Source organism: Gossypium hirsutum, chromosome A01, assembly GCF_007990345.1.
Source record: "Gossypium hirsutum isolate 1008001.06 chromosome A01, Gossypium_hirsutum_v2.1, whole genome shotgun sequence".
Taxonomy (NCBI): domain Eukaryota; kingdom Viridiplantae; phylum Streptophyta; class Magnoliopsida; order Malvales; family Malvaceae; genus Gossypium; species Gossypium hirsutum.
The window spans coordinates 105,293,290-105,306,297 of record NC_053424.1 but is presented as its reverse complement, the minus strand read 5'-3'; the positions used below and the strand labels follow the sequence as shown (position 1 = coordinate 105,306,297).

Sequence of the window (13,008 nt, the reverse complement as noted above, 5' to 3'; positions counted from 1 at the left end):
TTGTAGATATCCTTTAATCTTAACCGTTGATGTAATTGATCTGTACCGTTGGATTTTGGGAGGCTCACCTATAAATAGAGGTCTCTCCCTTCATTGTAAATCACTTGAGTTTTGGGAAGCAATAAGAATTCTTGAGAGCATTCACTTAAATTTCTCTCCCTCTTGCATTCTTACTCTCTCTGGTTTGTTCTTATTTTATTTTTCGTCTATCTTAGTTTTTCAACCCTTTTTTATTTTAATTTCTTCATTTTTCAAATATGTATATTTATTCCTATCTTTTATACATTTGATTATGTATTTTATATATTATAATATTTAACCTTTTTATATAGTTTATTTTCAAATATATATTTTCTATGCATGTATATATATTATATTATCATTTCATGTATTTTGAACTATTCCATTATATTTTTATAATTTGTAAATGTTCTATTTATTCATTTTTTAGTGTATGTCATCTATCTTATTTGTGCATAGTTTCATTTTTTTATATGCTATGTTTAATTATTTCTTTTATATGCTATTTTATGATATATATTGTTGTATAATTTTTGCATGTATTATGTTTTTCTTTTAGTTTACTCATATTTTTATTTGTTTATTATCTTATATTTACCCTAGTATGATTTTTTTCATTAAACGTATGTTCATGTTATTTAGTTTTGTCTTAATGATATTATTTATGTTTGTATGGAAATGTTAGAATATTTTGTACATCTATGCTTCATGATGCATTAATATGTCATCCTAAAACGTCATTTAAAATAAAATTCCAATGTTTTTTTTAAAAAAAGGCAATGCTTGATGTTTGAAAACTTCGAGAAGGTAGTGCCCTAACTTATTGGGTTGCGACTTTTCTCGTTGAATTCAAATAGTCAAGCACCTTTCTAACTGATTTTGAGTTTTCAAAACTTAAACAATTATTTCGAGATTTCAAAACATAGTGTCCTAACTTACTGGATATGGCGTTTTGTTGTTTCGAGATAGAAATTTTCGAAAGACGAGCTTAGTTTCGAAGGTTTTAAAATGTTGCGTCCTAACCTACTAGATGTGATATTTTGACTCGTTTAAAATAAGTGAGCCTTAATTTTCAAAATTGAGACATACTAATTAAAAGAGGTTTGCATCTTAAAACTTTCAAATTTTCGACATTAAAGACACTTGATAATCAATTAGGTACCAATTTTTGGGCGTTACGAGGGTGCTAACCCTTCCTCGTACTTAACCGACTCCCGAATCCGTTTTCTCGACTTTCGTAGACCAAAATTAATGTTTTAAAATAAAACATTTTATAAGGTGATCCAATCACACCTAAAAAAATTGGTGGCGACTCCCGTTTTCGTTTTTCTTAAAGTCGATTCTCATTTTCTAAAACTCGATTTAAAAATGGTTTCGACATATATCAAAAAGAAATTTACATCATTCCCTCGAACCACCAAATTATGATATAGAAATAAATTATTATAACTAAAGAAAATATATTAGAGAAATTATATTAATAATTATATAAATAGTTTAATGTACTAGAAAACTTATAGAAATAAATACAAGTAATCATGGATTCAGAAAGCTTTCGTGCATGTGGGGCTACTCAAGGCTACGGTCATTATAAATTACAGTCGTCAAATCTTTTTGTTGTTAATTTGTGTTGTGTTTTTTAAGTTAAATTTCACTTTCAATTTTAAAATAAATTTAATTTAATTTTAAAATTTTAAAAAATCGTTAAATTGTTATTTTTTAATAAAAATATCAATTAAAACACTAAATTTTTAAACATCACCCATGTATGATAATTCATATGTATTTTAATTTTTTTGAATTTTTATGACTTTTTTATATTTTATATTTTTTGAATTTTTATATTTTTAAATATTTTTATAATTTAAAATTATTTATTGATATGACATATAAAAAAATAATGACATGTCAGTATGAAATATATATGGAGTACCACGTGAGTTACCACACCAACATCATTATAAAATTAATGTTCTAGTCAGCATTTCCGTTAAAAAAAAAGTAATTTGACTTTTTTTGTAATATTAATGGTCAAATTTAATTTAAAACGGAATTAGAGCCAAATTGATAAAAACAAAATGTAGATGTTGATAGCTAAATTCAACATTATGACTTAAAATGAACTACCCTTAATTAAATCGGCTATTGTCAAATCTAATCCCTTTCTTTTATCGAACATTTAATATAAACCAATTATAAACATAATTTTTACCTTTAACCCTAAAAATTTTATAATTTTATTTGTTACCCATATCAAATTCCTGGCTTGGTCCTTGCCTATATAATAAAAACTTATTGATTTGTCTTTTACTACTCTAACATGTTGTTTATATAATAAAATGTTTCACGTCAAATCTTACTCTTTAACCCTTTTATTTTTCTTTCCTCCATCAGATTTGGCTTTTACGTGTTTACGCTGAAGCAGATCTAAGATGATTTGGCCCTCTATATTGTCAGAGAACAGATCGAAGATAATAGATTTGGCTTCTCTGTATTAGACGATGAGCAGATCAAAGATAGCAGATATCGCCTTCCTGAGTTGCAGTGAAGCAGATTGAAGCCGTTAAGAGGCCATTTAAAGAAGATCAAGGATCAAGAACTCAAGACTCGGTGAGCCCGGGCAAAATTGGTCCTTTTATAGTCTTTGCTCTATCCCTGCTACACAGCAATGAGTAAAGACGGGCAGCTGTAGACACTCAATTTTGCCCGGGCCCAGAAATAAGTTCAAAAAAAAAACAAAGTCCAAGTCCAGTACAAAATTACAAACATATAATTTGGCCCAATCAAAATGACCCATTACTTGAAAAGATTGAAGGTCCATCTATGAGCTTGACTCATATAGAAATATAATCTTTAAGGATATGCAATCTTAGATATGATATGCAATATTAGATATGATACAATCTTAGATATGATATGCAATCTTGAGGATATGATCTTGTAATCTTGGAGATTTAATTTGTAGATATCCTTTAATCTTAACCGTTGATGTAATTGATCTGTACCGTTGGATTTTGGGAGGCTCAACTATAAATAGAGGTCTCTCCCTTCATTGTAAATCACTTGAGTTTTGGGAAGCAATAAGAATTCTTGAGAGCATTCACTTAAATTTCTCTCCCTCTTTCGTTCTTACTCTCTCTGGTTTGTTCTTATTTTATTTTTCGTCTATCTTAGTTTTTCAACCCTTTTTTATTTTAATTTCTTCATTTTTCAAATATGTATATTTATTCCTATCTTTTATACATTTGATTATGTATTTTATATATTATAATATTTAACCTTTTTATATAGTTTATTTTCAAATATATATTTTCTATGCATGTATATATATTATATTATCATTTCATGTATTTTGAACTATTGCATTATATTTTTATAATTTGTAAATGTTCTATTTATTCATTTTTTAGTGTATGTCATCTATCTTATTTGTGCATAGTTTCATTTTTTTATATGCTATATTTAATTATTTCTTTTATATGCTATTTTATGATATATATTGTTGTATAATTTTTGCATGTATTATGTTTTTCTTTTAGTTTACTCATATTTTTATTTGTTTATTATCTTATATTTACCCTAGTATGATTTTTTTCATTAAACGTATGTTCATGTTATTTAGTTTTGTCTTAATGATATTATTTATGTTTGTATGGAAATGTTAGAATATTTTGTACATCTATGCTTCATGATGCATTAATATGTCATCCTAAAACGTCATTTAAAATAATATTCCAAGGTTTTTTTTTTAAAAAAAGGCAATGCTTGATGTTTGAAAACTTCGAGAAAGGTAGTGCCCTAACTTATTGGGTTGCGACTTTTCTCGTTGAATTCAAATAGTCAAGCACCTTTCTAACTGATTTTGAGTTTTCAAAACTTAAACAATTATTTCGAGATTTCAAAACATAGTGTCCTAACTTACTGGATATGGCGTTTTGTTGTTTCGAGATAGAAATTTTCGAAAGACGAGCTTAGTTTCGAAGGTTTTAAAATGTTGCGTCCTAACCTACTAGATGTGATATTTTGACTCGTTTAAAATAAGTGAGCCTTAATTTTCAAAATTGAGACATTCTAATTAAAAGAGGTTTGCATCTTAAAACTTTCAAATTTTCGACATTAAAGACACTTGATAATCAATTAGGTACCAATTTTTGGGCGTTACGAGGGTGTTAACCCTTCCTCGTACTTAACCGACTCCCGAATCCGTTTTCTCGACTTTCGTAGACCAAAATTAATGTTTTAAAACAAAACATTTTATAAGGTGATCCAATCACACCTAAAAAAATTGGTGGCGACTCCCGTTTTCGTTTTTCTTAAAGTCGATTCTCATTTTCTAAAACTCGATTTAAAAATGGTTTCGACATATATCAAAAAGAAATTTACATCATTCCCTCGAACCACCAAATTATGATATAGAAATAAATTATTATAACTAAAGAAAATATATTAGAGAAATTATATTAATAATTATATAAATAGTTTAATGTACTAGAAACCTTATAGAAATAAATACAAGTAATCATGGATTCAGAAAGCTTTCGTGCATGTGGGGCTACTCAAGGCTACGGTCATTATAAATTACAGTCGTCAAATCTTTTTGTTGTTAATTTGTGTTGTGTTTTTTAAGTTAAATTTCACTTTCAATCTTAAAATAAATTTAATTTAATTTTAAAATTTTAAAAATAGTTAAATTGTTATTTTTTAATGAAAATATCAATTAAAACACTAAATTTTTAAACATCACCCATGCATGATAATTCATATGTATTTTAATTTTTTTGAATTTTTATGACTTTTTTATATTTTTTATATTTTTGAATTTTTTTATTTTTTAAATATTTTTATAATTTAAAATTATTTATTGATATGACATAGAAGACAAATAATGATATGTCAGTATAAAGTATATATGGAGTACCACGTGAGTTACCACACCAACATCATTATAAAATTAATGTTCTAGTCAGCATTTCCGTTAAAAAAAAGTAATTTGACTTTTTTTGTAATATTAATGGTCAAATTTTATTTAGAAAGGAATTAGAGCCAAATTGATAAAAACAAAATGTAGATGTTGATAGCTAAATTCAACATTATGACTTAAAATGAACTTCCCTTGATTAAATCGGCTATTGTCAAATCTAATCCCTTTCTTTTATCGAACATTTAATATAAACCAATTATAAACATAATTTTTACCTTTAACCCTAAAAATTTTATAATTTTATTTGTTACCCATATCAAATTCCTGGCTTGGTCCTTGCCTATATAATAAAAACTTATTGATTTGTCTTTTACTACTCTAACATGTTGTTTATATAATAAAATGTTTCACGTCAAATCTTACTCTTTAACCCTTTTATTTTTCTTTCCTCCATCACATATTTTTCAAACAGACCATATAAAAGACTAGAAAATTTTCGATGTTAAGACTTAAGCCACCCTATAGCACCTTAGTTATTATCTTGACCGACACATTGGATAAATATGAAGTAACCTTTAATTTCAAATATCAAAGTCCTCATGCTTAATTTTTTTTTTTCCAAATGAGATGACCATGATGATAACGTTTTCATAGTTTGATTTTTTTTATTGTTTTAATGTAATGCTATTTCATAAATAGTTTTTGATTTTTTAAACGTATAATTATTTTTAAATTAAGTAACAACTCTTTAATCGTTAATCTATATATTTTTAGATTTAAAATTAAATATATATTTGTATATAAATAGTTTATCTTTTAAACATTGAGTAACGGCTTAAAATAAAGTTCTGTACTCATATTTTGTAATTTATCAGTACTATGATTTTATTTCTTTTGAAATAAATATTATGAAAATTAATTTCAATGAAATTTGAGAGAAAAATTGAAAAAGCACAAAAAAGAAGAGAAATGAATCAACTTTGAGAATTAACTTAACTGATAAATTTAGCCATGACCACAACCTTTGCCACTGCTTAGTTTTGTTGCAAATACCTTCTTTAAGAGTGGTAACAGCCCCTATGGAAAAGGCCTGAGTCCATTATTATTTACAATTGTTTTTACAATTGTTTTTGTCGAGGTAAGTTCGTATAATGGTTAATTCATTATTTATAGATTTATTTAAATGTGAAAAATTATATTAGTTATATCTTAAATTATTATTATGTGTTATATGTTTAATTAATGTATGTGCCATCCATGCCCTTTTAACCTAGGTATAAATGTTAATTTTACACTGAATGATCAGCTTTTTTTTTTCTATTTTTCCTGACCCTAGCCATTCCTCCCCTCCCCTATCTTCCTTGATCTTTAATTTTTCTTTCTTCTTCCATTGTTGTTGTCAACCATAACACCTAGTTTTATCATCTCTTACTTTTTATTTTTTTCCTCAAGATTGTGCATCATATCCTTTACCATATTGCTATCATTTTTCCTCAATTAAATCAGCCCCAAATCTGAAATCTTAAACTCCTAGATCAATTTCAAGCATTGCCAAGAAAGAGCTATTGCCGTCTCTCTCAACTAGCTTGTGTAAGATCTCCTTTTTCTACAATTTTGAATTAATCTTGTCAATTAAAAACCTAAATTTCTAGATCTGGAATTTGGGAGAATTTTAAAGATTTCAAAGTTATTTTTCCAACTTTTAAAAGGATTTCAAAATCGCTCTTGAATCAACCCTAATTTTGGCTACCATGGGTGGTGGTGCATGTGCCTAACTGCAAGAAAGGGGGCTTCCTAGTTAGCCTTTAATTACATATCAATTAGGGAAAAACGTTCTTGATCAATTGGCCATTCGGATCTCATAAATGGGGAAGTGTAAATGCGATTAAATGCAAACTAGTTTGTTGTTTCGACATAGTTATTGGGTAAAGGTTATATATTGATTAAATGAAGGATTTTAATCAATATTGGTTACTGATTTTCCAATATGTAAATGTGTTAGGTGCTGACTCGAACGCCCCAAATAAACCGTAAAGCCAAAAGACATTCACGCGTACAATTTGCATCAAAATAGTGTAAGAAATCGAACTAGTTTGGATTCGTAAAATAATAGTAATTGTGATGATTGGTTTGAACCCATAAGTGAGTGTTTAGGGGACTGTTTAAGAGGTGAATTAATTGAATTTATATTGATTTTTAATTTAGGTTCATTTTAAGGTTTATTAAAGAAATCGGAAGATTCGCTAGTGTGCTGCGAAAAAGCGTAAAATAAGGTGTGGGTCCTAAACTCATAAACTTGTTTGATAATGATAATTACCATATTATATTTGATGATTTAGCTTGCTGATTGGGTTGGCTTAATAGCCAAATAATTAATTTTGTAAATAGCTGAATCAGGTACATTTTGAGCCCTAAAAGATTAATGTGTTATCAAATTTGCTAGTTTGACAGTGTGATTATGTGATTGATATTGTGATGCACGATTGTGTTATTTGGTATGAGATTGGTTGTATGTATAGCTTGATTTGCTGAAATATGAGTTTATGCATGATATAACTGCATGAAAAATTTGCTATGTTATAATGGAAAAGTTGCTATACATGCACAATGGAAATTTGTAAAAGTATGTGAAATAGTGTAATGTTGAATGATACCATCTTAATGGTAAATTGAAAGTTGGAATATTGGTTCCATTCACTGAAAGTATTTGATTATGGTTGGCATGTTGAACATGTCAATTAAATGTGAAAAGTATTAAATTATGGCTATGTATAAGATTGTATGACATATTGCATGTGCATTGGGATGGAATATTTTGTGGTTGACGGAAAAGCTCCGTGAAGTATCGGCGGCATATTAAGTTTGCATTTATTCATAGTTAGTGCACTGTATTTGGAGTACCGAGGGGATGGATGATTATATCACATTATTTTTTATTTGGTAGTTTTACTGCATTATTGTTATTAAGCGGTTTTACTACATCGAGCTATGCTCACATTCGTTGGAGTTTAGCAGACGGGTTCTAGGGAACTCGTGGTGTGTAGTGGATGGTTTGGCTAGGAACCTTTTTGCATTGCATCATGGTCACGACATACTCAAATGTTATTGATTTATGCTATGTATTGTATTGTGTTGTATTGAATGGTATTAAACTTAATGATTGTTATTCAAATGAATGATGACCCATGCCCATATACCATTTAACATCGATTTGATAATGACTATGTAATGGTATGTAATTCCAATGATGGTTATGTGTTCTTCTGTTAATGCTAACATGTTTCACTATATTTAATATTTATGCCCGTTTAAATAATTGTTCAACTCACATTGAGCTTTCGTAAGCTCACCCCTCATAGTGTTTAACTTTAACCTTGAAATTAGAATCAGACTCAGCGTACGGAGAATCATCTTGGACCTTGGACTATTTTTAATAAGTATTATTCAGTCTATATTGGTTTTAGTTTGTAATTTTTAATTATTTCTGGTCTGTGGCTTGGTAACTTTTCATTTGGGGATTTTTGCATGTATGGAATACTTAAACATAATAACCAGAAAATGCATGATATCGAACTTAAGTAAAATTTGACATTGTTCCCTAGTTTCCGCTACATTGCAAAGGAGTTATTTATAAAGAACAAATCTATAAGGTAGCTAGGTTTCCAAAAATGACTTGAAAATTTGTATTTTCTGTTGCATTAGTTTAACATCGAGTTTTTACAAAGATAAGCGGCAAACAAATAGTTTTTCTAAAATAATACTATCAATAATAAAATGAATCTTAAGTGCAGTTGACCTAATAAATGAATGTTTTAAACTAACACAAAAGTATAACTACGGTTTTTCTTTAAAATGAGTTTATTTAAAGTCTTCAAAGGTAACATAAGTTAACTTAACCATTTCGGTGACTCATGTAATTTTATCAATCTAGCCCAACGTCTAGGCTAGGTTCAAGAAATTAGAGGAGAGGTGTGTTTAGGTTGGCAAGAGGGTTTGCTCTAACTCAGCTCAATTTTATAAAAATGACGACAAGGGATGTTATTCTCGAATGCAATGTTACTTTGTACCATTACGGAATCAGATTGATTGCCTAATACAAAAATCTAATAATAAGACTAAAAAATAAATATTAATAATTGTTGTAATTCATCCCGAATTCATCCCGCGAAGGGAGTAAAGCTGGTGATCCGATATCAATTATACTATTTATCATGTTTTTCCAAACTCTTGTACTGTTAGTATATATATTTAACTTTTATTTATCCTTTCCGAAAATTTTGGAACTCAAAACTCAATGAAAAAAGCGAGAATAGTTTCATATTATTCTCTTCAAAATAACATCGAATGTTTATAACTTTCAAAATGTATGGAATAAATTTTTTATTTATAATTATATAGATAGGTTAATGAATGTAACAAAAAGTTGTTATAAATAAATACAAATAATCATGGCATTAGGCCTTGGACACGAGGGGGCTGTTGTCACAGTGAAGGAACCATTTGCAACAAAAGTAGGGGCAAAGACTGCGGTCATGGCTACCACGACAGCAGCCCACCTGGGATGGCGGAAAATTGAACTGGATGGTCAACAAAGTATCTGAATATTGACACCAGTATTTCAATTTAATTTATTTTTTATTACTTATTTCAAAAGAAAAGTTTAAAGTTGGAAATCTTGTTAGAATTTCTTGTACTTATTATTTGTTGCCTCTGAAAAATTTAATAAATAAATTGCTTGTTTAATATTTACCAACCACGGTTATTTCTACGATTTTTCACTATGAAATCCAAAAACATATCATTGTTCTCCATTTTCCATTATAAAATTAATTAAACTAGTAAGTATGTTAATTTAATTTAATTCAAAATTATTTGTTATTTTTAAAATAATCTCTGTGTTAGGAATCAAGTTATAGAGTAAATTTTACTTTCGATTGTGACCATATTTAAAATCACAACTTATGTCCCAATTAAATCTTCGGTTGATAATTTTTGACTTAGTATTTATTTTTATTATAAGCAGTAAAAACATAATAAGACTTTAATATGACAGTTTTATTTTGAGTATGATACTTGAAGAGCTTTATCTAGCTTTGAAGAGTCCTAGTCTAAATGTAAGACATTAAGATAAAACATGGAGATAATATAAAGGCTGGGATAGGGGTGAGTGTTCGAGTCGAATCGATTGAAATTGTTTGAGATAAATTAAAAAATTAAATATGTCAAATTAAAATCTTGTTATGGTGTAACTAATTTCATGTTAGAACACAAAATTTTGAAATCATATATGTTAGAAAAAAATTTTCAAATCAAAATAATAAAAAATACGATACTTTAGTATCATAAACTTGAATAATTAATTATCTTATTTAGCTTCCAAAATTATTATTTTAGAATAATTTCAAAATTTTAATTTTCTTTATATATTTTTTATATTTTTAAAATTTTTTAAAAATATAAAGTTTGGAATTTTTATAAATATTTTAAAATTTGAAAGTCATTTTGGAAAATCGTTGAAAATAAATATTGGAGATATTGTGTTTGAAAAGTCATGGAGAAAAACTTGAAGAGAAAGTTTTTGAATTTAAATTTTTTTTATCTCATTTTACTTAGAAAAAAATGTGATTTAAGTTTTATGAATACGTTCATTCCAAGGAACTTTTCTGTGAAATAATTTTATTGTTTATTCACCTTTGAGCGGTTAATTGATAGTTATTTATAAAGAACGTAGTTTGGAGAGAGCTCATATTAAATATATTAGGGTTACATCACATTTCCTAAAAGATTATGGTAAATTAAGTTTAATTTTATCTCTTTTCTTTATTAGTTTATTTTTATAAAAAGCTCTTGAAATATGTTGTCCTCTTATTTACTTACTTGTGGCAAGAGGATGAGTGTCAATTTGATGTCACTTATCATGGTAAAATTGGAATAACGGTTGATTTGGCTAAAGCAGATTTGGAGCTTATTGGTAACTTTGTTTTGATTCTATTGTTGCGTTCAATTTTGGCTTGATTGGCTGCTGTTTTTTCTTATTTGATCTGGTATGGGTCGGGTGTTCCCAGCTTTTTTTATTGTAATCATTTGACTGAGAAAAAAAAAATACTTACAATGTATAAAATTATATATCACAAATGCATATATATATATATATAATTAATAAATATGACATTATTTTAGTTTGATTTGTATTCTGTTTTGACTAATCAGTCACTTTTATGCCAATGTCGAAACACCCATTGTTATATCTTTGATCATTATCATATTGTTTATTCTAGAATTCATTTGACCTAATTTATGGAAAGAAAATGAGAGGAATATCAATTTCAGCCTTCACAAAATAGTCTAGTATGAAAAGATGGAATAAACATCCAACCCAAATTCTATATAAAGGAGTTTGTGAGGTGTATACAACAAAGAAGCAAAAACCCAAATATAATTGAGGTAAAAATATTGAGAAGAAAAATGGAGAAGGAACACAATATACTTGCACTGGCAATGATATTTTGCCTTACTATAGCGCCAGTCTATGGCCAATACTACTCAAGAACTATTACACGAGTTGCTCAGCGGGCAGAAAAGATGACCCGACTCCACTTCTTCCTTCATGATACCGTCAGTGGTGAAAACCCCAGTGCAGTCGTCATAGCCCGTCCCAACATCACACAAGCATCCCCATTCGGGTTTGGCACATTGTTTGCAATTAATGACCCTCTTACTGTAGGGCCTGAACCAACATCAATGTTGATTGGAAACGCTCAAGGACTCTATGTATCGTCCAGTCGAGACCCTGCCGTGTTTATTTCAGTTATGTACGCTGATTTCGCATTTACGAGTGGTAGGTTCAATGGGAGCTCTTTTAGTTTAATCTCAAGGAGTTCATCCTCAGATGCAATTCGTGAATTGGCTATTGTAGGAGGGAGAGGTGCGTTTAGAATGGCCCAAGGATTTGCCCTAACTCAAATCAATTTTGCAAATTTGACGACAGGGGATGTTATTCTCGAGTACAATGTTACTTTGTACCATTACTAAACCAGATCAATAGTAGAATACAAATTTCAATCCAAAAAAATGGACCTCAATAATTGTTGTAATTCAATTCCGTGAAGAATTACTGGGGGAATAAAGCTAGTGATCGAATATTAATTATATTAATTATCTTGTTTTTTCCAAACTTTTTTTTTGTGTTTATATTATATGATATTTATTTATACCTGTCAAAAGTCTTATAAGGAAATAACCGTCTTGAATCAAAATATATAAAAGGTTTTGAAGTAGCTGGTGAAAATTGTGCCACTCAGGACTCGAATACAAAAGTGAAAATCGTTTCATGTTGCACTCTTTAATAAACTACGTAGTCAAATAATTTTATTGTTAGATAGGGAGTTACCCATTTTTATTTTACTATTATATTAATTTTTAAAATTATAATTTTTGAAGGGATCTAATTGCAATTGTATCATTTTGGGGGCAACACCTTGATTCTTGTTTTATCACTTGAGCGGTTAAATCTTGATCTTTGTGACCAACAAGTGCCTTTGCCTCCTGTCAAAATGGAAAATTGTTTTCTCGATCTCTTAAAAATTTATAATATTTTAAATTGATTGAACGGTAAAATTTTATTTTGATTCTTTTAAAATTTAAAATTCAATTATGCCCCTTTAAGAATGAAAAGTTAATAGTTTAATCCCTCAAAAATTTGTAAAATTTTATATTAATACAATGGTAAAATCACATATTAACTCTCTTAAGAATTCTTGATACAATAAGGAGCAGAAGGTGGTGGGGACAAAAAGGTCGGTTCACCTAAATAAGTAGAGAGCCAAAACAGGAGAGGAGTGGAAAAGGAGTACGGTGGTTGTGAAGGCAAAGGAGACCATCTCGTGTGGTCAAAATTCCCTTCTTCATTGTTCTTCAAGGTATTTACAGGGGAAGGGTCTCTTGCTTGGTGGCGCTACTTCATCGACAGTACAGGTGGTAACCATCTCGTGTAGTCAACCAAGTGTGATACTGCTCTAACATAAGTAATATGAGATTGTTATGCTTCAGTGGTCCCTAGAAACGAA

At 28.6% G+C, this 13,008-nt stretch overlaps 1 protein-coding gene and 1 long non-coding RNA gene across 2 annotated transcripts; both read left to right on the top strand.

Annotated features, from left to right (window-relative positions):
* The first annotated feature begins 6,166 nt into the window (after positions 1-6,166).
* Positions 6,167-8,394, top strand: LOC121229060 (uncharacterized). The gene is made up of 3 exons (XR_005926497.1): positions 6,167-6,532; positions 6,945-7,017; positions 7,148-8,394. It is a non-coding gene; the product is annotated as an uncharacterized lncRNA (long non-coding RNA).
* A 2,922-nt stretch (positions 8,395-11,316) lies between these two features.
* On the top strand, positions 11,317-12,097 carry LOC107943849 (dirigent protein 15). The gene has a single exon (XM_016877665.2). It carries the CDS (start codon positions 11,408-11,410, stop codon positions 11,972-11,974), a length of 567 nt encoding a protein of 188 aa, XP_016733154.2. The 5' UTR covers positions 11,317-11,407; the 3' UTR covers positions 11,975-12,097.
* Positions 12,098-13,008: the final 911 nt, after the last annotated feature.

Excerpts from the sequence above, each read along its gene's own strand:
- LOC107943849 (XM_016877665.2), top strand. The coding sequence starts at position 11,408 with ATGGAGAAGGAACACAATATACTTGCACTGGCAATGATATTTTGCCTT.